Here is a 27,618-nt window from a genome sequence, read left to right as displayed (position 1 = left end):
CCCCTTGCTACGAGCCACACATTTTTTGAAATAATTGATACATCAGCCGCGCTGTCTATTATCGCCATACCTTCCCACGCACCTATTTTTGCTCAGACCCTAGGCCGTCCCTGATTTATAATCTGACGCTTTCTGTCTAACCATCCCCTTTTTTCAGGTCTTTCGATTGGGGGAAGATCGGTTATGATTTCCCAATTATCGCTAGAACGGATAGATTCGTCCGGTTCCTCCGAAACTTTGGTATTGGCCACACTTATTGCATTCAAAATGCTTTCATAAGAATGGTCCTCTTGATTATCGGGTATCGCTATTTCGGACCTCTCTAAACTTTCCTGAAACCCGGTAGAAACTTCCTTTTCATGTGCATTAATGTGTCTAACATTAGACCTACTATTGGTATCCGACCTTGTCCTACCTGGACAATTTGAAACCAAATGACCCTTTTGACCACACTGACCACAAACTGGAGCTGAGGGAGTGGAGTTTGTGAATCTGTTGTGTTCTCTATTTGCCCTAACGTTCTCGCTATATCTCGCGTCTTGAGTAGGGAAATAACAGATCCAGTAGTTGTGGCTCGCCTATTGGGGGGAAAGCTAAGCTAGTACCCTCTCTGCCGCTATACTGCCCGTTTCCCCTCCACGACGAAGGAAAGGACCTATTGAAATTGGGTCTTGGAGGGGTATCGTTTTCCCATTGCCTACTTTTGGCAGCATTATTACCCGGTTTATTGAAATAGTTAGTGTAACCTCCTTGATAACTTCTGCAGAGTTCATGCACACGTTCAGCATCCTGGGCGGCTTCGTGTAATTCATTTAATGAGGGTTGTTCGCGCAATTTCATAATTCCTAACAAGTGGGGGTTTAAACCATCCATAAGCCTACTAGCTATTTCCGTGGAAGTCATGTCTGGATCAAGCTGGCGGCACATTCGTTCTTTTTCCAATAGATAGGATAAAACGGTCTCATCAGGAGTCTGTCTACGATCAGCGATTTTACTATCAATACGTCTCTTATAATCTACTCCAACAAAGGTCCGGCAGAACTTGTCTCGAAAATCGTTCCAACCACGTAGAGAAGGACCGACACGGTCCCACCAGAAGGTAACATCGCCTTCGAACATAAGTTCTACCCTAGCAAAAAGATCCGACGCCGATAATTTATGTAGGCGTTTATAGCGCTCAACCTCGTTTAAGAAAACCAAGGGATCATTTCCCTGTTTAAATCTGGGAAATGCAATGTTTTGATACTCAGATGGTGTGAACGCCGCTGAGTGGCTATGGTCGCTCGAAAAGGAGACTGGGCCCGTAGGACGGGTGCCCGTGTTTTGGTTAGGCAAAGACTCGTTTTCTCTAGTAAGGGATAAATCGCCGCGGGCGGCACCCCCGGATAGAGTCTGACCGTCTCTCCCCAAATCCTATAATAAGGTATCTGAACTATCGGAACGAGTTTCCACTGCTTGTGGAGAAACTTGTTCAAAACGCACATTACTTGGACCTGCGACTGAGATATCGATTTTCTCCTTAAGACTTTCAATTAGAGCCCTATCGGCTTGCCTCCGCTTTTCTGTTTCGACCCGTTGTTTTTCTAACTCGCTTCTTAACATTTTTGTCATGTGAGTGGTTAGGGTATTTAGTAAAAGATTCATGTTTGGATTTTCCTGATCATTGGCTTCTATAAATTCGTCATTAGCGGGAGATTCGTTCCCCGAAGCCACTCGTCTAATTCCTCCCCTTCAACAACTTTACGTTTACCCTTTTTATTTGCCATATTGGCTCTTAAATCTCCGACTTTTAGTCCAATAAAAGTGAAAACTTAATTATCAACTTACTGATTACCAGAAATTCGGCGTACGCGGTTATCAATTCGGTTAATAATTGTTCAGAAAGTTTGCTTTCTGTGGATTAATGTTCAGAAAGAATGCGAATTTTCGCTGAAGATGTCCTAAGATGGGTATAGTTTGAATAAAACTGTCCGGATCCCAACCGTAGCGTTCGTTTCTTCAGAGGTGAGTCTGAGGTCTAGCGGAGCAGCAGTCTGAAGTAAAAGCACTGAATAATCCACTGGATGGATTTTTCTTTTCTTCCCTTCTATCAACTTGTCCAATATAAGTTCTGGGACAGCCGATTTTCGCGGTCACTGAGAACTTCGAAGTTGATAAAATTTCTGGGACAGCCGATTTCGACGGCCACTGGTAGCTTCGAAGATAGTTATCTCGTTACGTTTTCCACGAGATTGTCTGGCCTCGAACTCGATGAATCTCGAAGTCAATGCAATGAATTTATCTAATTCAAATTTCTTTATATTCGCTGGCGCAAGTAAACCTAGATTCCCACTCGATGGAAACTCGGCAGAAATGGGTTCGACCGAAAAATCTTGACGCCGAGCCCGACGGAATTTCCGTTCAGTCGGGCGTAAGTTGTGTTCCATTTTTTCGGTCGTGTTCGGCGTTACGCCGGTGTCTCAGCCAATGAAATTATCCCACTGACAACGTCATAAATTTCAAGAGCACCCGCTTACGCGAGATCGATTGATAGCCGCCATCTTTTTTGTGGTTGACCAAGGCTTATCGGAAACATACCACCAAGAAAGAAAAATTAAACTAACGGAAGTAAAAAGAGATTTGATGTTAATAAGGAAGACTTTACTGAGGAGGTTAGAAAAATTCCCTTCTTGTACGATCTAAGCGACAAGGGGACAAAGATACTAATTCAGAGTGTGAAATGGATGTTGTGGAAACAACTCATCTGGCACGTCACCCAAAAATATCTACCGCCAAACTGAAAATTCAGTCGTAGTGTGAACGGTCTACCGCCGTACGCCGGCGTAAGTTAAAATTTCTACCGTTGGCTGTGTGATTTCCGCCGGTTTTTTTGGGTCGAGTGGGAATCTAGCTTAAGGCTCTATTGCGATTTGCCGCGCCTCCACCAATTATGTAGCCGGGGAATTAAAACTAAGGTTCCTAGTCAAGAAACTGACACTTTCTTAGTTTAATATTTAGTCTTTTATTTGTTTAAAGAAACAGGGAGCCCGTCTTTACAGCTTGGGCTCCGAATACCAGAATGCCCTCCTTAAGTGGCACACTAAAACCTCTTAGCATACAGTTGAAGAGAGTAACCGATAGGCGTTACAAAAGGATGCGAAAAAGAGTGGGGCCATTCGGCTCTTTTGAAGAAAGGCCATGAGAAAGCAATTTAGAATATGGGACCAAGTGTAAAGTTATGGGAGGTAATTGGGCAGAGCACTTAGGTATCGTCGGTACGGTTTAGGTTGTAAATCAAGGCAAGAACCAATTTTAGAGTATAACTTAAAATTGGTTCTTGGAAATAGTTTGACAATAAAATATAATTCTTGTAAAAATACAGGAAAAAAAAAGAAATACCATATCCCCGGTTACAACCGCAAGAAGCTATCGTCTGAGATTTTCTCGAGTTTTTATGAGGTCCAAATGAAACCTTCGCTGGCGGACATTAATGAGACTTTCTCTAACCTTTTCTCAAAACCATCAAAATCCAAAGCACCATTTTTTGTCTCGGAATAGGCGTTGTAATACGTACTATCCTATATCTATAGACGAGCTTAAGACGGCTCTAAGATTATGCAATTCCTCTTCTCCCGGTCCTGACGGTGTTACCCTCCAAGATCTAAGGAGGACCGATAACTCCCTGCTCGCTCTCGTGCTTAACATATTTCTCTATAGAAAAGCTTTACCAGCGCCCATGAAAATGGCCCGTACAGTGCTTCTACCGAAGAAAGGAGATTTGTCTATGGCAAACAATTGGAGACTGATAACGATTGCTCCAATTTTAGTCAGAGTATTCCACGGCATATTGAGTCTTCGTCTACTCAAAGCCATTGACTTGCACCCGACCCAACAGGCTTTCATTCCCGAAGACGGAATAAGTAGTAACACCATGGCTCTTGACTTCGTCTTACATGAGGCACACCATCGACGGAAAAAGCTCTTTGTCTCATCTAAGGCGTTCAATAGCGTTTCACAGAGCTCAATAACCCGTTCTCTAAGAGCTGCTGGCATTGAGGAAGAAATGGTGCAATATGTCTCTGCGAGCTATCAGGAATCATCAACTGTGATTTCGTGTGCGGGAATGAGAACCGACCGCGTGCTAGTCACAAATGGTGTTAAGCAGGGTGATCTATGTCTCCAATTTTGTTCAACACTCTCATGGACGAACTCGTTCGAGACCTTCCCGTTGGGGTTGGCTTCGATATAGGCGGAACACTATGTAACATATTATGTTTTGCAGACGATATTATACTGCTTTCGAGCTCTAAAGAAGTGATGGACACACCCTGAATACTTAATTGTTAAATTAAGAGTATTCCGAAAAGTAACTTCGCTCTAGTTTTTCAGTTAGAGGTGGTTAAATATCACGATAAACCCCATATTAATCTCCATAGGAAAATTGGTAAAAACATTTGAATTTGCTTTAACGTTACAAAAGAGTATCAAATCATATCTACAAGGGCCTACCGGTCCTGTAGAATAAGAGAAGCATTGATGATTTGAAGGGATTGATGCAAAGCGAAATGAAAAAGCGAGAACCCGATTTGGTATTAATCAATAACAAAATGGACAAAACATTCGCAGATAGAACGAAATTAATCAGAAGTGAAGATATAGAAAAGTTAAAATGGAGTATCCCGCTCCATTTAATGTTCGACAAGTAAAATGTGACATTTCAACCAAATTAATTATATATCACTTTGTAGGTGTTAACTGAATTTTCAAGATTGACGAAAATTGACATATTAAAGAAGATAAAAGAATCAATGGTCCTCTACGAGGAGAAAATGTGGGATATAACCAAAAAAGATTTGTTTGGTTTAAAAGCCGATGTCATGCGAAAGATGAAAAAAGATAATGGTATGTTTTTTCTTTCCTGCGGCTGAATTATAATTATTTTAATGTTTAAATTCTCCTAGGTGGTAAAGAGATATTAGCCATTTTGCTCTTGCCAAATTTGTTGAAAGAAAACGTTCAAAGGATGTTCTGCAAACCGTGCGAAATTGAAACCAATTCTAAAGGTCCAATAACTGTCTACACTGGGAGTTCGATCGTATGCAGCAAAGAGTATGAGATTTATGTGGACGAACATAAAATTGCTCAGGCCGATGATGTGGAGAGTGCTATTGGCGCTATATTTGCGTCTTTCTGGATTTTTAATATAGTTTATAACCACACACTACAAAAAACTCTGTGTCTACTAGGACTCAATTATACTAAATTAAGCAAAGTAGTTTATAATTTAGAAACTAAATGCAAAAAGGTTTTAGACTTTGAATAAAATTAAATCAGTATCTTAGTGTGGATTATACACATCCAATTAAGAATTTTTAATAAATATTTCATTTTGAATTTGACGTTTCCGAGTAAAGTTATGTAACAGTAAGAAAAGAGGTAATAACTAAGACTAATAAATCAGTTTAGATTATTAAAGGATTAAAATGAAATTTGATGGTCATAAATTAAAGGGGATGAAATGAAATTAAGGGGTTTAAATTAATTTTTATGGGGTTTAAAATCACACCCGCTTTCTAAAAGAAAGGGTATGTATAAGGAATGTAAATGGACTTAATTGGGAAGTTGTGGGGTCTAATAAATAAAATGGGAAACCATAATGGACTGAAATAAGAAACAAAAGGGACTAAGAACACATAACAAGTATACCCAATAGGGAGTACTTTTAAACCTAATTATGGTTTAAATTAAAGCCATTAAGTGAATTGGTTTGTGTGAAAATGGTTTTGATTTTAACCTGAAACGGTTTTTAATAAGACCGCAAATAGCCCAGGACTTTTAGGGTTTGACCTAGACCATTTGAACATAAATATGAAAATTGGTACATGTGTTGTTTTTGACCCAACAAAAAATATACTAAAAGTCCCCTGCTGTAGAGCACGAGCTTTCGCCGCCATCTTGGAAAATGGCCGCCGGGAATGCCAGCTACAATGTATTCCACGTTCTTCTTCAAAAATTATGAAAATTGGTACACATTACGATTGGAACCACATGAACATCATGGCAAAATTTTACAGCTCTGTGTTCAATAGTTTGGTCTCCATATTGGAAAATGGCCGCCGTCAATGCTAGGTACAGTATATTTCACCATGTTGTTGGAAAATTATGAAAATTGATAGGTATTACAATTGGAGCTGTGTGAACCTCATAGTAGAATATTGAAGCCATTAATCAGACAGTTTGGCCGCCATGTTGGAAAATGGTCGCCCTCCAATGTCATATAGATACAGTATATAGTTCAATAATTATGAAAATTGGTAATAATTATGTTGAAGATCGTCTAATCATCATAATTGAATATTGAAGACGTGCTACTGATAGTTTGGGCGCCATGTTCGAAAATGACTGCTGGAAATGCTAAATATATTTCAAATATATAAATCTTTTTGAAATTCCTTTTTTGAATAGATGATTTTCTTTAACGTAATAAACAACAAAAAATGGATATCTCGAAGTCGAAATTATCGACGCCATCTTTAAAAATGGCCACATGAAAATCATTGCCCTAAATTCTAAAAGAAAGAAAAGTTATTCGAAGCTGTTATTCTCAACATGTTGATTAGAGAATATGATTTAATATGGGGTTTATACATTCTTATGTTGTTTAAGATTAGAATTTAGACAAATCTCTAGCATTTCATACATGTTCATCGTCATCCTGAAGATTTTTTATAATAATTGCATGTCAGAACTCTGATTAGGCGCTACACCTAGCTGGGGGCCTTATCAGCGCCCATCCCCGTCATATTCCAAATTGAACCTGCAGAACCGCCGTCATGGCACACGGGATCGGCCAGCGGGCCCGACAAACAAGCGACCCAGCAAAACCTTCACGGAATGGGGCAAGGAACGGTCTGAACCAAGGGCGAACCAATGGAACTCCCGAACCGTCTCACCGAACTCGGGCCCCCTCCACCACGATAAGTCCTTTGAGTTAAAAAGGTTAAGAGAGCATTTCTTTCATTTACGTGTTGTAACTGGGTGTGATTATGATAAGTCGTGGTTTAAAGTAATGACAAATAATCAACATCTTACAAATTTGTTGCGCTTTTTTAATGAAGCCTACACACAAAAAACAACGTTTAGGGTTTAAACACAGCGCAAAAAACTAAACACGCTTAAATTATAAACATTTATTTTAAAGTGTTTAATATTGAAACGACATACTGTTTAAATCGGACCAGGGTTGTTTGATTTAAATCAGTTTGATTTAAATCACTGATTTAAATCAAGAGATTTTTTTAAAAAAATCATTTGATTAAAATCAAGAATATATTTTTATTTTTAAAAAATGTTTTCTAAGATTCCAAGAAGTAGTTTAAGAAACTCGAGAAGAAACTTTACTAGAAAAGACCTAAAATTAACAATTATCATGGTTTTGGTATATTTCAATGTAAGGTTTTCCCTGAACTCCAGTTTGCCTTGCTGGAAAGGCTAGGAAATGAAATAGCGGTCAAGCTAGTCTTTTTATACAAGCATTTGAATAGTAATAATATCCAATAGCTGCTTAAATGTCATGATTACTTTGCTTTTGGTTAATTTTGACTCAAAAGTTTTCATGTTGGTAATTTACTATCTATTAGTTCAATAAAAATCAAAAAAATCAAATAAATCAATTAAAATCAAAAAAATCCGATTTAAATCAAAAAAATCCGATTTAAATCAAAAAAATCAATTTTTTTGATTTTTTTGAAAAAATCAAAAAAATCAACAACCCTGTTAAATCCTAAGCACATATATAAACAAGACGGCCCAAGGGCTCGTAATAGTAGCCATATCGTACGAGTGAATAACCCCTCTATACCCTACCCTAATGAGTGGATAACCCCTCTATACCTTACCCTAATGAGTAAATAGCGCTATCTTTTTCTATGCTTAATTGATTTACCGTGCATAAAATCAGAGTTAATTAATCAAAAATGTCTTGATTAGAATCAAGACCTAAAAAGTATCGATAAGACTGAGGTTATCACTTGTCTGAAGGATCAGATATTAATTTTTCTTTTTAATTGAAACTTAAATGCATGCTTAAGAAAAAACAACGTTCCATTACCGTTTTCCGTTGAAATAAATTATTTTACTGGTAATCAATTTCAAACATTTACTTATCTCGGCTTTTCGACCACAATTCCATTCCCCGAAAACATTTTATCATTACATTAATTACTTTTGGGAGAGTACGTGATGGTTTTTGCGTTTTAAAAGGTTCCTAAAGACGTTACATCCCCATTCGTGACCAGCACGCTTCGCAGTGGAACATTTTAATTATTCCAAATCCAATGAAGCCAAATTCAATAGGGACAGTAACATTTTTACTCGCGGTTTTGCAAAATGATGTAATATCAAGTGTACTTTAGTGAACCGTCGTATTGTTCTTTCTCATAGTTCAGGGCATGATCAGTGTTACTGCCTAATTTCTCTCTCTAGTTTCTAACAATGGTTAGAGACTATTTGATAAGGCGCGGCACAACGTTATATTCTAAGTAGCACAAAAGGAAAAAGAATCCATTTTTTTATATTTTGGTTTGAAATTAATAAACTCATGATAGTAGTTATAACGAACAGAAAGTCAAGGGAATGGCACCGGTAATGAGCAGCAAAAAGAGAGGAAATTTTGCTTCAAGGTAGCAGAGGGACATGGTAGTGAAAATAGTAATCTAGAATTTTGTTCGTTCAAACCTTAATATATCATGAAATATTCAAGTGAGGAGGCGGCACTACCTAGAAAGATTGATTTTGGCAGATAACAGCGAAAAAAATTATGTTCTACACACACTGGAACTATGGAAGAGTTTCTGGGCCACAGGTCGCACATGATGAAATTTCAACTCCAGTTTACATCTGTTCGTACTAGTAGCAGGTTAAGCTATAGTTTGCTCAGGTCCTGTTAGTCTCGAAAGGGTTATATAGTCCTTGTAACCAGTGGCGTCGCTAGGCCTTTTTTGGGGGGCTATAGCCCCCCCCCAAATTCCAAACTTAGCCCCCCCCCCAAAAAAATAATCCGTAAAAACTACGAAAAAATTGCTGTTAGCAACCTAAAATTCTGTAGCAATATATAAAAAATTTTCAATATCAAACAGTAAAATTTTGAAGAAAAAACAAATGGAAACAAGTAAAATGTTTCATGTTCTTTCGAAGGGAGTTCCAATAATGTGGACTAAAAGCTAACCAAAACTAAAAATAAACCTAAGACGAGTGAAAATCCTTCATAATCGGTTCCGTAGTCTTTATCAATGAAAGGTTGTATATCTTCAAAATACGAATAATTTCACGTTGACACAAATTTACGAATAATTTCACGTTGACACAAATTTACGGATAGTTTTAAAGGTCTACACATTTTCCAAAGAACCCATTATGCAATTTAGCCACATCGTAGTATACGATAGGCTCTTAGTTTGACCCGAGCCGTAGTAGTACTGGCCGGGGTTTTCACTTTCGTTATCGTCAGATTTTAGCTTAAATGGAACCAATAGTGGTAGCTGAGCTCAGTTCGAGATTTTATTTTAATTAATAATTTTTCACACCGCACCCGGGAATTGAACCCGGCTGGCTGGCGCAGCAGTAAGACACGCTACCACTGTGGGGTCGGACATTTCTGATTTTTTGTTCAGGGTCTTTGAATTTTTTTCTTTTTATTCATGTGCTAATTAAATAGATAACGATGTGGCTACTATTAAGTCCCAGCCCTTGGGCCATCTTGTTTATATTAAGTTCTTATAATAACTTTAAAATAGTTTGCCCAGATTTAGCCCCCCCCCCCAAATTTCAAACCCTAGCGACGCTACTGCTTGTAACTTTTAAAAGGTTGTTGTCATGGCTTAACAGACCGCTATTACAGTTTTTTATTGTTTTATAGGTTATTTTGACACGTTATCTCCCAAAAGTAATTAATGTAATGATAAAATGTTTTCGGGGAATGGAATTGTGGTCGAAAAGCCGAGATGAGTAAATTTTTGAAATTGATTACCAGTAAAATAATTTATTTCAACGGAAAACGGTAATGGAACGTTGTTTTTTCTTAAGCATGCATTTAAGTTTCAATTAAAAAGAAAAATTAATATCTGATCCTTCAGACAAGTGATAACCTCAGTCTTATCGATACTTTTTTAGGTCTTGATTCTAATCAAGACATTTTTGATTAATATCTGTTCCTTCAGTCTTCATTTTAATTAAGAATGTTAAGAAACTGTTTTACATTTTCAAAATCTGCACTAAGCAGAAACAAATATATATAGGGGACCATAACTTTCGCTCAATCAGACATTTATTTATTATGATACTTCAAAAAAAACGTAAATCAATAAAAGTTTGTATTCTTATTGTAATTAACATAATACAATTTTTTACAATCATTCATTGAAACGCGAGGCGCCCCCTAAAAATTCCAGAAATAGGACCAAATTGACAATTTTACAAAATTTTTAAAAATGCTAATTTATGTCCGTTTATCATTTAGCTCAAAATTGTCATAAGCCCAATATGAAATTCCGATATCCTTAAAACTTCATAAAGACGATCCGAGATTTTCAATTTCACACTTTTTTTGTAGCATAAACTAACGTCTGTTTGATATGAAGCTTAAAACCTTAAACAAAATATAGTCAGGGCTACCCTAAAAGTTCACCAAGATGATCCAAGATTGTTAATACGCCTAAAAAGTGCCATCTTCAAAATATGTAGCCGGGGAAAAGAGAGCGTGATCGAGTGGGCTATGTTAGTGGTTGGAAGTCGCGGGGGTTGGGACAGTGATAAGGAAGTTGAGATGGATTGGAAATAATGATGGGCGACCTGCGGCACCGTATCTCTCCCTATGTACCTCGCGCACGCCCCTACCCTTCGGTAGGCGATTGCCAAGTGCTACCGCGGAGCGCCATTTTATTTGTATGAGAACTAGCTTCTATTTTGAAGATAGAGGGAGCGCCCTTTACAATTTAGTCCAGTACGACCCTACCTAACCGCTGAGGATGCTGAGAGGACTATGTTGCCGTAGGTGGGGGTACACAGGCAACGCTATAGGTATGGGGGTTTCTACTCCATTCCTCTCTCCTTCAAGGTTGGGACTCCAGGCATAGCCAACTCCATCACGCACTCGACAACGCAAAACAACTCGCGCCAGCGTGGGAATTAAGGCGGTGACACAGGGCAAATGACCAGTTTAAAAATTCCCAGGTCCAGTTCAAAAATTAAATCGGAGGGGGGTCAGTGGTCCACGAGACTACTAAGAAAGTTCAAGGGTAATCAGACTCGACACATTAAAATTCTAATATTTTAATTATCCACTTCTTTAGATTAGCAGACGACGTGCTCTGGTCAATGGTAACGGACCAGTTTATTTATTCCAAGTCAGGAAAGTCACTGGCCTAATGTCCAGTTTAAAAAATGCTTATTTGGTCACGGACCAGAAAACTCACGTAAACGCGACGCGAATGACGAAAACTACGTATTTTCCGACTGCCGAGAGGCGAAATAGCCCGGCCTCCTTTTACGTCCCCCCTTGTATTTTGAAAGTGGGACTGGGACTATGGGGCGCGAATACTTAGGCATCTAATACCTTCTCTCTAGTAAACTAGATATCGCTTCTTGGTAAAACTTTATGTAACTAAAACCATGAGTTTATAACATATGTTCCAAAACAAGCTTCATACAACTTTTCGAAAACAAATTTCCCTGAGATTTCCATTCTTTTCCCCATATACTTCCCTGAGTTTTCCATGTTTTTCCCGTATATGGAGTATCCCATGGAGCAAATGTTAACAAAGGAGGGAAGGGGCAAATAGGACTATTACATAATCAAAGGATATCCCCTTATCTCTAATAAAACCAGAGTTACGAGCTTCCAAAATTTAGTGTAATGTTAATCCTATGGAGGAGGCAAAGTACCTACAAGTACCTTCAAGCACCCACAAGTAACCACAAGCACCCAGAAGTACCTACAAGTACCTTCAAGCACCCACAAGTAACCACAAGCACCCACAAGTACCTACAAGTACCTACAAGCACCCACAAGTACCTACAAGTACCTTCAAGCACCCACAAGTAAGCACAAGCACCCAAAAGTACCTACAAGTACCTACAAGCAGCCACAACTACCTACAAGTACCCAGAAGCACCTACAAGTATCCACAAGCACCTACAAGCACCCACAAGTACCTACAAACACCCACAAGTACCTACAAACACCCACAAGTACCCGGGGCAAGTACCCACAAGTACCTTCAAGCACCCACAAGTACCCGGGGCAAGTACCCACAAGCACCCACAAGTACCCGGGGCAAGTGCCCACAAGCACCCACAAGTATCTACAAGTACCTTCAAGCACCCTCAAGTACCTACAAGTACCTTCAAGCACCCTCAAGTAACCACAAGCACCTACAAGTACCCACAAGTACCTACAAGCACCCACAAGTACCTACAAACACCCACAAGTACCCGGGGCAAGTACCCACAAGTACCTTCAAGCACCCACAAGTACCTTCAAGCACCCACAAGAATCCACAAGTACCCACAAGAACCCACAAGAACCCACAAGTACCCACAAGAACCCACAAGTACCTTCAAGCACCCACAAGTACCTACAAGCACCGACAAGTACCCACAAGCACCCACAAGTACCCGGAACAAGCACCCGGGGCAAGTACCCACAAGTATCTACACGCACCCACAAGTACCCACAAGTACCTACAAGCAACCACAAGTACCCACAAGTACCTACAAGCACCCACAAGTACCTACAAGTACCTACAAGCACCCACAAGTACCTACAAGTACCCACAAGCACGCACAAGTACCCACAAGTACCCACAAGTACCTACAAGTACCTAAAAGTACCTACAAGTACCCACAAGTACCTACAAGTACCCACAAGTACCTACAAGCACCCACAAGTACCTACACGCACCCAAAAGTACCTACAAGTACCCACAAGTACCAACAAGTACCTACAAGTACCTACAAGAACCCACAAGTACCCACAAGAACCCACAAGCACCCACAAGAACCCACAAGTACCTACAAGTACCCACAAGAACCCACAAGTACCCACAAGAACCCACAAGTACCCACAAGAACCCACAAGAACCCACAAGTACCTACAAGCACCCACAAGTACCTACAAGCACCCACAAGTACCCACAAGTACCTACAAGCACCCACAAGTACCGACAAGCACCCACAACAACCCACAAGTACCCACAAGCACCCACAAGTACCCACAATTACCCACAAGTACGTAAAAGTACCCACAAGTACCCATAAGTACCTAAAAGTACCCATAAGTGCCTACAAGCACCCACAAGTACCCACAAGCACCCACAAGTACCTACAAGTACCCATAAGTACCTACAAGCACCCACAAGTACCCACAAGTGCCTACAAGTACCTACAAGAACCCACAAGTACCCACAAGAACCCACAAGTACCTACAAGCACCCACAAGTACCTACAAGCACCCACAAGTACCTACAAGCACCCACAAGTACCCACAAGCACCCACAAGTACCTACAAGCACCCACAAGTACCTACAAGTACCCACAAGTACCTACAAGTACCCACAAGTACCTACAAGTACCCACAAGTACCTACAAGTACCCACAAGTCCCTACAAGTACCCACAAGTCCCTACAAGTACCCACAAGTCCCTACAAGTACCCACAAGTACCTACAAGTACCCACAAGTACCTACAAGCACCCACAAGTACCTACACGCACCCACAAGTACCCACAAGCACCCACAAGTACCTACAAGTACCTACAAGAACCCACAAGTACCCACAAGAACCCACAAGCACCCACAAGAACCCACAAGTACCTACAAGTACCCAAAAGAACCCACAAGTACCCACAAGAACCCACAAGTACCCACAAGAACCCACAAGTACCTACAAGCACCCACAAGTACCTACAAGCACCCACAAGTACCTACAAGCACCCACAAGTACCCACAAGTACCTACAAGCACCCACAACAACCCACAAGTACCCATAAGCACCCATAAGTACCCACAATTACCCACAAGTACGTAAAAGTACCCACAAGTACCCATAAGTACCTAAAAGTACCCATAAGTGCCTACAAGCACCCACAAGTACCCACAAGCACTCACAAGTACCTACAAGTACCCATAAGTACCTACAAGCACCCACAAGTACCCACAAGTGCCTACAAGTACCTACAAGTACCTACAAGTACCCACAAGAACCCACAAGTACTCACAAGAACCCACAAGAACCCACAAGTACCTACAAGCACCCACAAGTACCTACAAGCGCCCACAAGTACCTACAAGCACCCACAAGTACCTACTAGCACCCACAAGTACCTACAAACACCCACAAGTACCCACAAGTACCTACAAGTACCCACAAGCACCCATAAGTACCCACAATTACCCACAAGTACCCACAAGTACCCATAAGTACCTAAAAGTACCCACAAGTACCCATAAGTACCTAAAAGTACCCATAAGTGCCAACAAGCACCCACAAGTACCCACAAGCACCCACAAGTACCTACAAGTACCCATAAGTACCTACAAGCACCCACAAGTACCCACAAGTGCCTACAAGTACCTACAAGTACCTACAAGTACCCATAAGTACCTACAAGTACCCACAAGTACCCACAAGTGCCTACAAGTACCCACAAGTACCTACAAGTACCCACAAGTACCTACAAGTACCCACAAGTACCTACAAGTACCCACAAGTACCTACAAGTACCTACAAGCACCCACAAGTACCTACAAGTACCCACAAGAACCCACAAGTACCTACAAGCACCCACAAGTACCTACAAGCACCCACAAGTACCTACAAGCACCCACAAGTACCTACAAGCACCCACAAGTACCCACAAGCACCCACAAGTACCCACAAGCACCCACAAGTACCCACAAGCACCCACAAGTACCTACAAGTACCCACAAGAACCCACAAGAACCCACAAGAACCCACAAGTACCTACAAGCACCCACAAGTACCCACAAGAACCCACAAGAACCCACAAGTACCTACAAGCACCCACAAGTATCTACAAGCACCCACAAGTACCTACAAGCACCCACAAGTACCTACAAGCACCCACAAGTACCTACAAGCACCCACAAGTACCTACAAGCACCCACAAGTACCTACAAGCACCCACAAGTACCTACAAGCACCCACAAGTACCTACAAGCACCCACAAGTACCCACAAGCACCCACAAGTACCCACAAGCACCCACAAGTACCTACAAGCACCCACAAGTACCCACAAGAACCCACAAGTACCCACAAGAACCCGGGCAAAACACCTACAAGAGCTCAAACGCAATGTTTTTCTTGCTTAATATCCCTCTAACGGCGTGAATCACGACAAAAACGCCGTAAGTCCAATATAAAAAATTAGGGCTAAAATGCGTGTCTCTAACAGTCGTAAAACGCCGTTATTCCAATACCCAAAACAACGTAAGTCAAAGTATGTGTTAATAATGATAAAAATCGATACTTAAACTTAATTGATCTTAATGAAACTAAGAAAAGGCACATCTATGGACTGTTATCTTTCATTTAAGATGGTTCCCAAACGTAACGAATGATTAGTTTTCTTTATACACGATCCCAATTAAGGTCATTTTTCAAAAAAATCCCATGTTATGTCTATGGAAGAATATTGTATCTTTCACCAAATGTCTGATTAATTTTATGGATTCTAAAACCACCCTTAACAACTTTTTTCTTTATAGAACTAACTATTAGTTGGATCTCTTTGAAATTTTAACCACATATTTAGGGCCCAAATTTTAGTTCACTGGCAAAATTTCAAAGCAGCAAACACAATACGAAAAAAGTTACGGCCAATCAGAGAACCCTCCTTTAGCATTAGAGGGAGTATCAAGTCTTATCTAAGAGAGCGACCGCTCTCCTAGAATAGCCCCTAGATTCCCTACTCTAAACAGTGATTAAATTATAACCGTATAAATTTACTTATGCTGTAATTCTAATATTCCGGCGAATCAAAGAACAGATAGTTTTTAGTGATAGTCCCCTCGATGAGTTTACAACATAGACTTATGCCTATGCACACTTATCGCATCTTATAAATTTCTAATAAGGACTTATGCCCACAAACTTTTGAAAGAGAAAGTTTAGTTATAGTGATTACGCATTTTAGTGATTATCCCCTCGAATTACTTTTAGCAATGCTAAAATTATCCAACGCATAACGCTCATTTAACACAATGTTAGCTCTATCTAAACCCACATTTGAATTAACCGCCAAAACGTTCCAGTCAAACATAACATAGATGACGATAGCTACCGAACGAGAACGAAACACATGAGGAGCGCGGTAGGAAACGGGGAAAATCGTTATCTATTTAATTAGCACATAAATAAAACGAAAATAAATATAAAAACCCCAAACATTCAAATTCATAAGTATCCGACCCCACAGATAAAAATTCAAAAGTATCCGACCCCACAGATAAAAATTCAAAAGTATCCGACCCCACAGATAAAAATTCAAAAGTATCCGACCCCACAGATAAAAATTCAAAAGTATCCGACCCCACAGATAAAAATTCAAAAGTATCCGACCCCACAGATAAAAATTCAAAAGTATCCGACCCCACAGATAAAAATTCAAAAGTATCCGACCCCACAGATAAAAATTCAAAAGTATCCGACCCCACAGATAAAAATTCAAAAGTATCCGACCCCACAGATAAAAATTCAAAAGTATCCGACCCCACAGATAAAAATTCAAAAGTATCCGACCCCACAGATAAAAATTCAAAAGTATCCGACCCCACAGATAAAAATTCAAAAGTATCCGACCCCACAGATAAAAATTCAAAAGTATCCGACCCCACAGATAAAAATTCGAAAGTATCCGACCCCACAGATAAAAATTCAAAAGTATCCGACCCCACAGATTAAGAGGTACCCCACCCCACATCACCCCGACATTTTGGAGATAAAAATAAATGATAAAAAACTCGTGGTTTCTACCAAGTCTCTATGGTTCAGTGGTAGCGAGCCTTACTGCTGCGCCAGCGACCCGGGTTCGATTCCCGGGTATGATGTGAAAAACTTTTAATTAAAATTAAATCTCTAACCAAGCCCAGTTACCCCTATTGGTGGGTTTAGGTACTATCGAGTTCCTTTTAAGCTAAAATATAACGATAACGATAGCGAAAACTCCGGCCACTACTGTTACTACGGCTCGGGTCAAACTAAGAGCCTATCGTATACTACGATATGGCTAAAAAGGACTTGGTTTGCCCAAGCCTAAAAAACAAAACGATAAGAGTTTTTTCCAGTTGACTGAAGCGCGGATATTTTATTTTTCTATATAATTTTAAAGACAATCTGTATTTTACTACTCTTTAATTCAATCTCCTGATTTTACTAGTAATGGATTTATTTCCTATAAATTAATTGAAATAAAATATCTTATCTCAGATTTTTCAACAACAATTCCATTTTCGTAAAACTTTTATCATGAAAAATCTGAGATAAGTAATATTTTATTTCAATTAATTTATAGGAAATAAATCCATTACCAGTAAAGTCAGGAGATTGAATTAAAGAGTAGTAAAATACAGATTGTCTTTAAAATTATATAGAAAAATAAAATATCCGCGCTTCAGTCAACTGGAAAAAACTCTTATCGTTTTGTTTTTTAGGCTTGGGCAAACCAAGTCCTTTTTTATATAATATCTGTTCCTTCAGTCTTTATTTGTATTAATCTATTATAAAATAATATTTGCCTGAAATGCGAAATTTTTCACTTCTAGGACGAGGTTAAAAATGGTTCTACACTTCTACTAATTCTTATATGATACGGCTCACAATTCGTTTTAGAACCCGAGCTTTATAGTCAACTTCAAAACAAACCTGCCACGATTTTAAACTATCAAAGCCGTATCTTTTACAGTCCACTTTACGATTGCAATTATCCATGACATTGCGTGCACTGCCCTTGTACGTTTACAGTGATTGGCACCGTGGACAGTTATTTTAATTAAAATACCTAGGCCACACGTCCAGTTTTAAAAATATCCTTATTTCCAACACTGATCTATCTATCCTTCCAGCTTTTACATTCACCCATTGCATAGACTCACTCAATAGTCTGCCTAAGCATGGATTTATAATAGAAGCTTACGCTTCCTGGATATTTCACTCACCTTAAAACGCGCACAACATTTATTCCTCGTCTGAAATAGTACCAGCCTGGCACGCGCGTTTGTGACGTAGAATTTGAGGCAAATTCAGAGGGGGGCTGAAGTTTTTCACGTGATCGAGTTCTAATTTTGAATAGCGCGCACACGCGCACCAAAAGAAAAAAGGTTTGCCTCAATTTCTACGTCATCAGCTCCCCCCCAGTCCCCACCCGCGCGAATTTTTGTGACATAAATGTGTTTAAAATCAAAATGCCTTACTTGAAGGCTACAGGGAAATATCCATGAAGCGTAAGCTTCTATTATAAATCCATGGCCTAAGTAAGGCAACTTAAGCCTTGGTCGAAACTAGCATCTAAAATATAAATTAAAAAGGTACCTTAAGTATCGAATTTCAACCGAGACACATAATTAAACGAAAATTAGACCCGCCAGAGAAGTTTTTAATAAATATAGTGTTATATTTATTGAAAAATATCAAGTTAAAGTTTCAAGGCGGTGAAATGGCAAATTAGCGTCGTCTACTGTAGAGTAACGAACAATTAGCGTCGTCTGCTGTAGAATAATCTTTTGAGGTACTTACATTTTTAATTAAATTAACATACTTAGACTTAATTAAATTTGATGAAACTTGAAAAAGGCACACCTTGAATAGTTACTTGTTAGTTTAAAACTATTCCGAAAGCTAACTTCCATGTAGTTTTTAAATGATTCGATGTACAGGAGCACCAAAAACCCCATGTTATTCCTATGGGAAAATCGGCGAAAATCGGCGAAAATCTGTGAATTTTCTTTTAACATTACGGGAGGGTGTGGGATCTTATCTAGAAGGGCCTACCGGCCCTCTAGAATAAAAGCTAAACATAAATATATGAAAAAACTCGTCATAACCACACATAGGAAACTAAGCGCACGCTCAACGCTTGTCTAAACAGTGGGGTTTATATCTGAACACTGGCATTTAGAAAATAACTATAGTGATTTGGAACTGTTTAGATTTTAAATACATGTATATTTTTGGAAAGGAAACAAAGTGCCTTAGAAATAGCAGAAGGCTCTGAGCATTACTAAATTTTTAAGAAACTTCAACATGAACATCATGTACCATATTTTTAACATACAAATATACATGTTTAACATTTATTATTTAAATATAAAATTTAACTTTTCGTAATTATATATAATGTGTATCTCGCCATGAACTCGCTTTATAGAAATACACAGTTTTCAAACTAGGAGGATTACACCAGGAGGCGTGGCTATTTGGTACTGACCTTTGTCCACCAAGTAGCCTGGCCTTCTGGTGTAAATGGTATAAATTCTCCTAGTCTGAAATAACGAAATGCGGGAAATGTAATTTGGCCTAAAATTTCTTTCTTCGAAAATCTATTTTGACACGTGACTAACAAAAAAATTGGCCGAAGAGATATACTTTAAAAAAAAGAAGTTTTTCATCTCTTTTCCTTCGTCTTTGTTGCGGTCCCCCATGCTGGTCTGCAACGCCCCCCCTCCCACTCCAATTCCTAAGAACGGGTGAACGAATTAAGGTTCGCGCGTTTCTAGCGGGCAGTAGGAAAAAAAAAGGTTCGCGCGCTTTACCTCTCTAGGAGGGAAAACCCATTGCAGTCGCGCGGTGCCAAGATAATTTGTCGCTATTTGGAAAATTAAGCGTTTTGCAAAGTTTCCGTACGTCAAGTTGGAAGAGAGGCAGTGTCAAGTTCAAGGTAACTCTTTCGCGAAAAAAATCTCCTAAAGAAAGGCGGCCATTCCTGCCTGCATTTACACGAGGTCAGGCGACGCTGAAGAGTGCAGAAGAATATAATCAAAAATGTCTTGATCAGAATCAAGACCTAAAAAGTATCGATAAGACTGAGGTTATCACTTGTCTGAAGGATCAGATATTAATTTTTCTTTTTAATTGAAACTTAAATGCATGCTTAAGAAAAAACAACGTTCCATTACCGTTTTCCGTTGAAATAAATTATTTTACTGGTAATCAATTCCAAAAATTTACTTATCTCGGCTTTTCGACCACAATTCCATTCCCCGAAAACATTTTATCATTACATTAATTACTTTTGGGAGAGTACGTGTATGGTTTTGCGTTTTAAAAGGTTCCTAACATCCCCATTCGAGACCGTCACGCTTCGCAGTGGAACATTTTAATTATTCTAAAACCAATGGCGCCAAATTCAATACGGACAGTAAGATTTTAACTCGCGGTTTTGCAAAATTATGTAATGTCAAGTGTACTTTAGTCAACCGTCGTATTGTTCTTTCTCATAGTTCAGGGCATGATCAGTGTTACTGCCCAATTTATCTCTCTTGATTCTAAAAATAGCTAAACAGACCGCTATTACAGTTTTTTATTGTTTTATAGGTTATTTTGACTCGTTATCTCCCAAAAGTAATTAATGTAATGATAAAATGTTTTCGGGGAATGGAATTGTGGTCGAAAAGCCGAGATAAGTAAATTTTTGGAATTGATTACCAGTAAAATAATTTATTTCAACGGAAAACGGTAATGGAACGTTGTTTTTTCTTAAGCATGCATTTAAGTTTCAATTAAAAAGAAAAATTAATATCTGATCCTTCAGACAAGTGATAACCTCAGTCTTATCGATACTTTTTAGGTCTTGATTCTGATCAAGACATTTTTGATTAATATCTGTTCCTTCAGTCTTCATTTTAATTAAGAATGTTAAGAAACTGTTTTACATTTTCAAAATCTGAACAAAGCAGAAACATATATAAAGGGGACCATAACTTTAGCTCAATCAGACATTTATTTATAATGATACTTCAAAAAAAACGTAAAACATTAAAAGTTTGTATTCTTATTGTAATTAAGATAATACAATTTTTTACAATCATTTATTGAAACGCAATGCGCCCCCCCCCCCCTAGAAATTCCAGAAATAGAACCAAATTGACAATTTTTCAAAATTTTTAGAAATGCTGATTTATGTCCGTTTAACATTTAGCTCAAAATTGTCATAAGCCCGATATGAAATTCGGATATCCTTAAAAAATCACAAAGACGATCCAAGATTGTCAATTTCAAACTTTTTTGTAGCATAAACTAACATCTGTTTGATAATAAGCTTAAAACTTTTAACAAAATATAGTCAGGGCTACCCTAAAACTTCACAAAGATGATCCAAGATTGTTAATACGCCTAAAAAGTGCCATCTTCAAAATATGTAGCCGGGGAAAAGCGATCGCGATCGAGTGGGCTATGCTAGTGGTTGGAAGTCGCGGGGGTAGGGACAGGGATAAGGAGTTGAGATGGATTGGAAATGATGATGGGCGACCTGCGGCACCGTATCTCTCCCAATGTACCTCGCGCACGCCCCTACCCTTAGGTAGGCGATTGCTAAGTTTAGCAGACGACGTGCTCTGGTCAATGGTCACGGACCAGTTTATTTATTCCAAGTCAGGAAAGTCGCTGGCCTAATATCCAGTTTAAAAAATCCTTATTTGGTAACGGACCAGAAAACTCACGTAAACGCGACGCGAATGACGAAAACTACGTATTTTCCGACTGAGGAGAGCCGAAATAGCCCTGCCTCCTTTTACGTCCCCCCCTCTTATTTTGAAAGTGTGTCTGGGTCTATGGCGCGCGAATACTTAGGCATCTTATACCTTCTCCCTAGTAAACTAGATATCGCTCCTTGGTAAAACTTTATATAACTGAAACCATAAGTTTATAAGATATGTTCCATAACAAGGTTTATAAAACTTTTGAAAAACAAATTTCCCTGAGATTTCCAGGCTTTTCCCCATATACTTCCCTTAGTTTTCCATGCTTTTCCCCATATACTTCCCTGAGTTTTCCAGGCTTTTCCCCATATACTTCCCCGTATCTCTAATATAACCAGAGTTACGAGCTTCCAAAACTTAGTGTAATGTTAATCCTATGGAGGAGGCAAAGTACCTACAAAGTAAACACCCGGGGCAAGTACCTACAAGCACCCGGGGCAAGTACCTACAAGCACCCGGAGCAAGTACCTACAAGCACCCGGAGCAAGTACCTACAAGCACCCGGAGCAAGTACCTACAAGCACCCGGAGGAAATACCTACAAGCACCCGGGGCAAGCACCCACAAGTACCTACAAGCACCCACAAGCTCACACAAGAACCCACAAATACCTACAAGCACCCACAAGTACCTACAAGCACCCACAAGTACCTACAAGCACCCACAAGTACCTACAAGCACCCACAAGTACCTACAAGCACCCACAAGTACCTACTAGCACCCACAAGTACCTACAAGCACCTACAAGCACCCACAAGTACCCACAAGCACCAACTAGTACCCACAAATACCTACAAGCACTCACAAGTACCCACAAGTACCTACAAGCACTCACAAGTACCCACAAGTACCTACAAGCACCCACAAGTACCCAAAAGTACCTACAAGTACCTACAAGCACCCACAAGTACCTACAAGCAACCAAAAGTACCTACAAGCACCCACATATACCCACAAGCACCCACATATACCCACAAGCACCCACATATACCCACAAGCACCCACAAGTACCTACAAGCACTCACAAGTACCCACAAGTACCTACAAGCTCCCACAAGTACCTATAAGTACCCACAAGCACCCACAAGTACCCACAAGCACCCACAAGTACCTACAAGCACCCACAAGTACCTACAAGCACCCACAAGTACCTACAAGCACCCACAAGTACCCAAAAGCACCTACAAGTACCTACAATCTCCCACAAGTACCTACAAGCACCCACAAGTACCTACAAGCACCCACAAGTACCTACAAGCACTCACAAGCACCCACAAGCACTCACAAGTACCCACAAGTACCTACAAGCTCCCACATGTACCTACAAGTACCTACAAGTACCCACAAGCACCCACAAGTACCTACAAGCACCCACAAGTACCTACAAGCACCCACAAGTACCCAAAAGTACCTACAAGTACCTACAATCTCCCACAAGTACCTAAAAGCACCCACAAATACCCACAACCACCCACAAGTACCTACAAGCACTCACAAGCACCCACAAGCACCCACAAGTACCTACAAGGACCACAAGTACCTACAAGGACCCACAAGTACCTACAAGCACTCACAAGTACCCAAAAACACTCACAAGTACCCACAAACACTCACAAGTACCCACAAGTACCTACAAGTACCAACAAGCACCCACAAGTACCCACAAGTAGCCACAAGTACCTACAAGCACCCACAAGTACCTACAATCACCCACAAGAACCTACAACCACCCACAAGAACCTACAAGCACCCACAAGAACCTTCAAACACCCACAAGAACCTACAAACACCCACAAGTACCAACAAGCACCCACAAGTACCAACAAGCACCCACAAGTACCAACAAGCACCCACAAGTACCAACAAGCACCCACAAGTACCAACAAGCACCCACAAGCACCCACAAGTACCAACAAGCACCACAAGTACCTACAAGTACCAACAAGCACCCACAAGTACCCACAAGCACCCACAAGTAGCCACAAGTACCTACAAGCACCCACAACTACCTACAAACACCCACAAGTACCTACAAACACCCACAAATACCTACAAGCACCCACAAGTACCTACAAGCACCCACAAGTACCTACAAGCACCCACAAGTACCTACAAGCACCCACAAGTACCTACAATCACCCACAAGAACCTACAACCACCCACAAGAACCTACAAGCACCCACAAGAACCTTCAAACACCCACAAGAACCTACAAACACCCACAAGTACCAACAAGCACCCACAAGTACCAACAAGCACCCACAAGTACCAACAAGCACCCACAAGTACCAACAAGCACCCACAAGTACCAACAAGCACCCACAAGTACCAACAAGCACCACAAGTACCTACAAGTACCCACAAGTACCTACAAGTACCCACAAGTACCTAAAAACACCCGAGCTCAAACGCCATGTTTTTCTTGCTTAATATCCCTCTAACGGCGTGAATCTCGATAAAAACGCCGTAAGTCCAATATAAAATTAATTCTAGGAGAGCGGTCGCTCTCTTAGATAAGACTTGATACTGCCTCTAATGCTAAAGGAGGGTTCTTTGATTGGCCGTAACTTTTTTCGTATTGTGTATACTGCTTTGAAATTTTGCCAGTGAACTAAAATTTGGGCCCTAGTTTTGTGGTTAAAATTTCAAAGAGATCCAACGAATAGTTAATTCTATAATGAAAAAAGTTGTTAACGGTGGTTTTAGAATCCATAAAATGAATCCGACATTTGGTGAAAAATACTATATTCTTCCATAGAGATAGTATGGGATTTTTTTGAAAAGTGACCTTCTCTAGGAAGGCATATAAAGAAAACTATTCATTCGTTATGTTTGGGAACCATCTTAAATGAAAGATAACAGTCCGTAGATGTGCCTTTCCTTAGTTTTATTAAGATAAATTAAGTTTAAGTATTGATTTTTATCATTATTAACACATACTTTGACTTACGTTGTTTTGGGTATTGGAATTACTGCGTTTTACCACTGTTAGAGACACGCATTTTGGCCCTAATTTTTTATATTGGACTTACGGCGTTTATGTCGTGATTCAAGCCGTTAGAGGGATATTAAGCAAGAAAAACATGGCGTTTGAGATCTTGTAGGTGCTTTGCCCGGGTGCTTGTAGGTGCTTGTGGGTGCTTGTGGGTACTTGCGGGTGCTTGTGGGTGCTTGTGGGTAATTGTGGGTGCTTGTAGGTACTTGTGGGTACTTGTGGGTAATTGTGGGTGCTTGTAGGTACTTGTGGGTTCTTGTGGGTGCTTGTAGGTACTTGTGGGTTCTTGTGGGTACTTGTGGGTGCCTGCAGGTACTTGTGGGTTTTTGTGGGTGCTTGTAGGTGTTTTTGGGTGTTTGTAGGTACTTGTGGGTGTTTGTAGGTACTTGTGGGTGCTTGTAGGTACTTGTGGTTGCTTGTAGGTACTTGTGGTTGCTTGTAGGTACTTGCAGGTGCTTGTGGGTACTTGCAGGTGCTTGTGGGTGCTTGTGGGTAATTGTGGGTGCTTGTAGGTACTTGTGGGTACTTGTGGGTAATTGTGGGTGCTTGTAGGTGCTTGTGGGTGCTTGTAGGTACTTGTGGGTGGTTGTAGGTACTTGTGGGTGCTTGTAGGTACTTGTGGTTGCTTGTAGGTGCTTGTGGGTACTTGTGGGTACTTGCAGGTGCTTGTGGGTGCTTGTGGGTACTTGTGGATGCTAGTAGGTACTTGTGGGTTCTTGTGGGTACTTGTGGGTGCCTGCAGGTACTTGTGGGTACTTGTAGGTACTTGTGGGTACTTGTAGGTACTTGTAGGTACTTGGGGGTACTTGTGGGTGCTTGTGGGTGCTGGTGGCTACTTGAAGGTACTGGTGGCTACTTGTTGGTACTTGTGGGTACTTGTTGGTACTTGTGGGTACTTGTTGGTAGTTGTGGCTACTTGTAGGTAGTCGTGGGTACTTGTAGGTACTCGTGGGTACTTGTAGGTACTCGTGGGCACTTGTAGGTACTTGTGGGTACTTGTAGGTACTTGTGGGTACTTGTGGGTACTTGTAGGTACTTGTGGGTACTTGTAGGTACTTGTGGGTACTTGTGGGTACTTGTAGGTACTTGTAGGTACTTGCGGGTGCTCTTAGGTACTTGCGGGTACTTGGAGGTACTTGCGGGTACTTGCCCCGGGTACTTGTGGGTGTTTGTAGGTACTTGTGGGTACTTGTGGGTGTTTGTAGGTACTTGTGGGTACTTGCCACGGGTGCCTCTGGGTGCTTGCCCCGGGTGCTCCTGGGTACTTGTAGGTACTTGCCCCGGGTGCTCCTGGGTGCTTGACCCGGGTGCTTGTAGGTTTTTGCTCCGGGTGGTTGTGGGTACTTGCTCCGGGTGGTTGTGGGTACTTGCTCCGGGTGCTCGTGGGTACTTGCTCCGGGTGCTTGTAGGTGCTTGTGGGTAATTGTGGGTGCTTGTAGTTACTTGTGGGTACTTGTGGGTAATTGTGGGTGCTTGAAGGTACTTGTGGGTTCTTGTGGGTACTTGTGGGTGCCTGCAGGTACTTGTGGGTTTTTGTGGGTGCTTGTAGGTGTTTTTGGGTGTTTGTAGGTACTTGTGGGTGTTTGTAGGTACTTGTGGGTGTTTGTAGGTACTTGTGGGTGTTTGTAGGTACTTGTGGGTTCTTGTAGGTACTTGTGGTTGCTTGTAGGTGCTTGTGGGTACTTGTGGGTACTTGCAGGTGCTTGTGGGTGCTTGTGGGTACTTGTGGGTGCTAGTAGGTACTTGTGGGCTCTTGTGGGTGCCTGCAGGTACTTTTGGGTTCTTGTGGGTGCTTGTGGGTGCTTGTAGGTACTTTTGGGTACTTGTAGGTACTTGTGGGTACTTGTAGGTACTTGTGGGTACTTGTAGGTACTTGTGGGTACTTGTAGGTACTTGTGGGTACTTGTAGGTACTTGGGGGTACTTGTGGGTGCTTGTGGGTGCTGGTGGCTACTTGTAGGTACTGGTGGCTACTTGTTGGTACTTGTGGGTACTTGTTGGTACTTGTTGGTAGTTGTGGCTACTTGTAGGTAGTCGTGGGTACTTGTAGGTACTCGTGGGTACTTGTAGGTACTCGTGGGCACTTGTAGGTACTTGTGGGTACTTGTAGGTACTTGTGGGTACTTGTGGGTACTTGTAGGTACTTGTGGGTACTTGTGGGTACTTGTAGGTACTTGTAGGTAATTGTGGGTGCTTGTAGGTACTTGTGGGTGCTTGTAGGTACTTGTGGGTGCTTGTAGGTACTTTTGGGTGCTTGTAGGTACTTGTGGGTGCTTGTAGGTACTTGTGGGTGCTTGTAGGTACTTGTGGGTGCTTGTAGGTACTTGTGGGTGCTTGTAGGTACTTGTAGGTAGTTGTTGGTAGTTGTGGGTACTTGTAGGTACTTGCGGGTGCTTGGAGGTACTTGCGGGTACTAGGAGGTACTTGCGGGTACTTGCCCCGGGTACTTGTGGGTGTTTGTAGGTACTTGTGGGTGTTTGTAGGTACTTGTGGGTACTTGTGGGTGTTTGTAGGTACTTGTGGGTGTTTGTAGGTACTTGTGGGTGTTTGTAGGTACTTGTGGGTACTTGCCACGGGTGCCTCTGGGTGCTTGCCCCGGGTGCTCCTGGGTACTTGTAGGTACTTGCCCCGGGTGCTCCTGGGTGCTTGACCCGGGTGCTTGTAGGTACTTGCTCCGGGTGGTTGTGGGTACTTGCCCCGGGTGCTTGTAGGTACTTGCTCCGGGTGCTTGTAGGTACTTGCTCCGGGTGCTTGTAGGTACTTGCTCCGGGTGCTTGTAGGTACTTGCTCCGGGTGCTTGTAGGTACTTGCTCCGGGTGCTTGTAGGTACTTGCTCCGGGTGCTTGTAGGTACTTGCTCCGGGTGCTTGTAGGTACTT

The 27,618-nt window shown here is 41.0% G+C and overlaps 1 protein-coding gene across 1 annotated transcript; it reads left to right on the top strand.

The window, feature by feature from the left end:
- Positions 1-4,734: 4,734 nt before the first annotated feature.
- Positions 4,735-5,302, top strand: LOC149650557 (uncharacterized). The gene is made up of 2 exons (XM_089849141.1): positions 4,735-4,881; positions 4,941-5,302. The coding sequence occupies exons 1-2, from the start codon at positions 4,788-4,790 to the stop codon at positions 5,300-5,302; spliced, it is 456 nt and encodes a 151-aa protein (XP_089705267.1). The 5' UTR covers positions 4,735-4,787.
- The last annotated feature ends 22,316 nt before the right edge of the window (positions 5,303-27,618 follow it).

This window comes from Phalangium opilio, unplaced genomic scaffold (assembly GCF_054372755.1).
Source record: "Phalangium opilio isolate 3A_F unplaced genomic scaffold, DU_Popi_V2 ptg000086l_1, whole genome shotgun sequence".
NCBI classification, from domain to species: Eukaryota; Metazoa; Arthropoda; class Arachnida; order Opiliones; family Phalangiidae; genus Phalangium; species Phalangium opilio.
Note: the sequence above shows the minus strand (reverse complement) of the source record. Positions and strands in the feature narration are given on the sequence as shown.

Excerpts from the sequence above, each read along its gene's own strand:
- LOC149650557 (XM_089849141.1), top strand. The coding sequence starts at position 4,788 with ATGGTCCTCTACGAGGAGAAAATGTGGGATATAACCAAAAAAGATTTG. Across the intron at positions 4,882-4,940 it reads AAAGATGAAAAAAGATAATG|GTGGTAAAGAGATATTAGCC; the intron begins GTATGTTTTTTC and ends AAATTCTCCTAG.